The sequence below is a fragment of the Phalaenopsis equestris genome, unplaced genomic scaffold (assembly GCF_001263595.1).
Source record: "Phalaenopsis equestris unplaced genomic scaffold, ASM126359v1 Scaffold000002, whole genome shotgun sequence".
NCBI classification, from domain to species: Eukaryota; Viridiplantae; Streptophyta; class Magnoliopsida; order Asparagales; family Orchidaceae; genus Phalaenopsis; species Phalaenopsis equestris.
The window spans coordinates 26,279,808-26,283,634 of NW_018164444.1; the positions used below are offsets into that span (position 1 = coordinate 26,279,808).

General features: G+C 38.0%; 1 protein-coding gene across 1 annotated transcript in view; it reads left to right on the forward strand.

Moving 5' to 3' along the window:
* The first annotated feature begins 169 nt into the window (after positions 1–169).
* The window catches only part of LOC110036976 (probable LRR receptor-like serine/threonine-protein kinase At5g48740), a 43,702-nt gene continuing 40,044 nt past the window's right edge, over positions 170–3,827 (forward strand). Inside the window, 3 exon segments of the mRNA XM_020741566.1 lie at positions 170–1,081; positions 1,165–1,616; positions 1,699–1,816. Coding sequence (XP_020597225.1) covers positions 498–1,081; positions 1,165–1,616; positions 1,699–1,816 — 1,154 coding nt within the window. The 5' untranslated portion in view covers positions 170–497.

A 3,827-nucleotide genomic window follows, 5' to 3' on the forward strand; every position in this document is an offset into this window, starting at 1 on the left:
CTTCTATATAAATTGTTTTGGTTGGCCATCGCCTCTAATTATCAACATATCATTTGTGTGTATCTATATATATATATATATATATTAATGATAATGTTAATGTGATAGGAATTTGTTATAAATATAGAAAATAAAATTTACTCGCATGGGCAAATACCGAGTATGCTGACATCATTCACAAATTCGTCGCCTTTCCACCGTGTTCACCGAGGAAAATAGGCGATTACCTCCACCAACTCAAATCATGGCATTCGAACCACGCCCGACTTCCTTTCCATTTTTCCTTCCATCGACTTCCTCTCTTTTATCGCCGCCACCACCACCATCGCAGTCATCATTCATGTCTTTCCCTCCCCCCATCTCCCAAATGATGAATTCTTCCCTCCCAAGAAACGCAAACCCAATCATGGCACCTCTCCTCCCACTTCTCGGTCTCTTTATCCCCTCCTTCCTTCTCTTCCCCACACTCTCACCGCCCACCCGCAATCCTAACCCTAATGGCATTTCCCTCCCTCATCCTTCTTTTCTCGTCACTCATCCCCTTCACTTCCCCCGAACCCCTCCCGGGTTTCCTCAGTCTCTCCTGCGGCGCTTCCACGCCCTTCACCGACTCGTTCAACATCTCATGGGTACCCGATTCCCCCTACATCAACCTCGGTCGTTCTGTCCCATCCCTACCCCTCCGCTTCTTTGCAGAATCCCACCCCGCCCGCAATTGCTACCGCCTTGCTGTTGGTAACTTCTCCCTCGTTCTCATTAGGGCGTCGTTCGCTTACAACAACTACGACGGTAAGGGGCTCCCACCTTCCTTCGCCGTTTCACTCGGCACCACCATGTCTGCAGTCGTTAACCTCTCGCGCGCCGATCCGTGGGCGGAGGAGTTTGTCTGGAAGGTCGTTGGTGAGACGCTTCTCTTTTGCTTGATCTCAATGCCTGGCGCGGGCTTCCCCGTTATTTCCTCCCTCGAGGTGAGGCTGCTTCCGGCTGGAGCTTACGGGGCCAGCTCCAAGGAACTTAGGGATACTGTACTGAGGAAGAGATACAGAATTAATTGCGGTTATCAACATAAATCCCCTCTTAGGTAATGGATTTTATGTGTATCCAACTTCTTATACATTGCTTTTTAGTCTTTGATGTGTGATGATTTTTGAGTTTTGCAAGCAGATATCCTTTTGATTACTATGATCGGATCTGGGACGAGGACCAGAAATTCCACCCTTCCCGTTTATCCGGTGCGTTCTATATGCCTCTGCCTCTCAAAATTTCAGGGCTAAAAGAGAATCCTCCACTTGTGGTTCTTCAGACCGCTAGGGTTCTGGCTAGAAGGAATGTTCTGAACTATAGATTTCCCCTTGAGAAACTTGGGAACTACTATCTGGTTATCTACTTTGCTGGTGTAATGCCGGTTTCTTCCTCCTTTGATGTTCTCGTTAATGGTGATGTTGTGAGTTCGGATTATCACGTGAGGCATGCGGAGGTAAGTTCTGTTGTTTACTTGGCAAAAAACATAGAAAGGCTCAAGCTTTCGTTCAGGAACGTCAGTTTTTATCCACAAGTGAATGGGATTGAAATATATGAAGTACTGAACATCCCTCCTGAATGCCCGGCAACTACAGGCAATTATTTCTTATGTTATTTGTGGCTGGTTAACTTCTAGTGGATGCATCCTGATTCATTTTTTCTTTTTCCTTGGGGCAGTTTCTGCTCTTCAGGTTATACAGCAGTCAACAGGATTTGATCTAGGATGGGAAGATGATCCGTGCTCCCCAACTGCTTGGAGTCATATTGGTTGCAATGGAAGTCTGGTGACTTCACTGTAAGTAAATGTTTTATTGGGATATGGGCTTTAGAATGTCCTTTTTTTTAAGAAATTATTCCCTTACTTGGTAGCTCTACGTGTGGATTCCGGTAATATGCCGCCACGTGGAGGTTATTGTGAGGTTAAGGTTATTGACGTGAAACCGGACGTGAAACCACATAATTTATTGAGAAACTTTTGGGAGGTTATTGCAGGGGTTAATGCATGGGGTTATTAAAATGAAACTGCGGAAGTTATTGAGAGGTTATTGTAGTGAAATCACAGAGGTTATTAAGAAATTATTGGAGGGTTATTAAGGGGTTATTGAAACGTTATTGGAGTTAATGCCCCAATAACCCCTTAATAACCCTTAACAACCCACTCAATAGTATCCGCGGTTCCACTCCAATAACCTCCGCGATTCTGCTTTAATTTTTTTTAGGCGAGCCCAATATAACACAGATGACATCATATTATTGAAGTACGCACGTAGAGCTGCGCAAGTATTCCGTATGGAATGATTTCTCTCTTTTTTTGGGGGGGGACATTTGAGCAAATTTAATTACAAATATGGAAGATATTAAACCCATGACATCTTAGAGAGCTTAATAGATTCAGGAGACTGGCATGCTTAGGCCCATCGGACTAAAAGTATGATTAGAACATATAAAATTCCATGACATTCAAATATTTTTCTACAAAGATATTGATAAACTTCGCTAGATAATAACTCATATGAAAGAAAAAAATGTTATTAAATTAATTAAATAGCTTATTACTTTAATTAGCATTCCAAAATACTTGCATAGTTTAAAATTTTTCTACATCAGGATGCACAAAAAATTTTTTGTGCATCAGAAATCACAAAAATTAATGGGGTTGAATTTGTAAGAAGCAAACTTAGCGAGTGAAACTTATTGACTTAGATATAAATGATAAAGAACAAGAACATAATATTATTTCATGCAATCATAGCTAGGGCTGTCAAAAATGCTAGTCATTTGCGAACAACGTGTGTTATGCTTGCTAACTAGCTCGTGTTCGATTTGTTAATTAAGCAAATGAGTTGAACACGAATAAATGTTTTAAGCTTGATTTATGACGAGCCGAACATGATCAAGCTTTTATTCGATCGTGATCGACTCTTTTTGGCTCGAATTATTTAAATAATAAATGAACAGTATGTAAAAATTAAAATAATAATATATTTTATATGATATACCAAATTCAATTTTTAAATATAAAAAAGCAAATTTAGATGCTAGATATTGTCATGACTTGACTCGTGAGTTGCAATTAACAAGAGCGGGAACAAACAGTCGGATGGTGGAGCTAAATCTTTTATGTTTCCAATTTTATCACTAACAATTTAATATAAAAAAAATTAAGTGAAAGAGTGACTAAAGAAATTATTTTAATTAACAAATAGTTACCATTTTTGTTGCCGTTCTTGTCTTATATACACCTTAGCTACTCTAATATTTATCTTATTTAAAAGTTTAAACCTGAAAAAATATTAAAACAATATAATGACTTATCTAAAGATAATCTAAGAGTAATCACACTTTTAAAATACATTAGTTCAATGAAAAGAAAACAATATGCATGCTAACATTTAATATTACTATAAAAATATATTAAAATAATCTAATGCATAGGTCCATCATATTTACTTAATTGAATAAATTTATGCTTCAATATGCATTAAATTTAAGTTTACTCTTATTTCATACATTGAATTTTCACATCCATTATAGGAGCATCATCAAAACATAATCTAAAATATCCTGATCGATATTATCCCGTATGCACAATAATTCGTGATCTAAATTATACGATTGTTTGAGGTGGAAAGTGTCACGCCCCGACCTGGTGGCTTGAAATTACCAAAGCGGAAACTGTCGGTCGGACAGAGAAAACTTATCTGATAATTTCATTTCATATTTAAATAAAATTACCAAAGCACAAAAGAACCATTATATTTATAAAATTTAAAGTTACAACGAGTTTCCATATATATATATATATA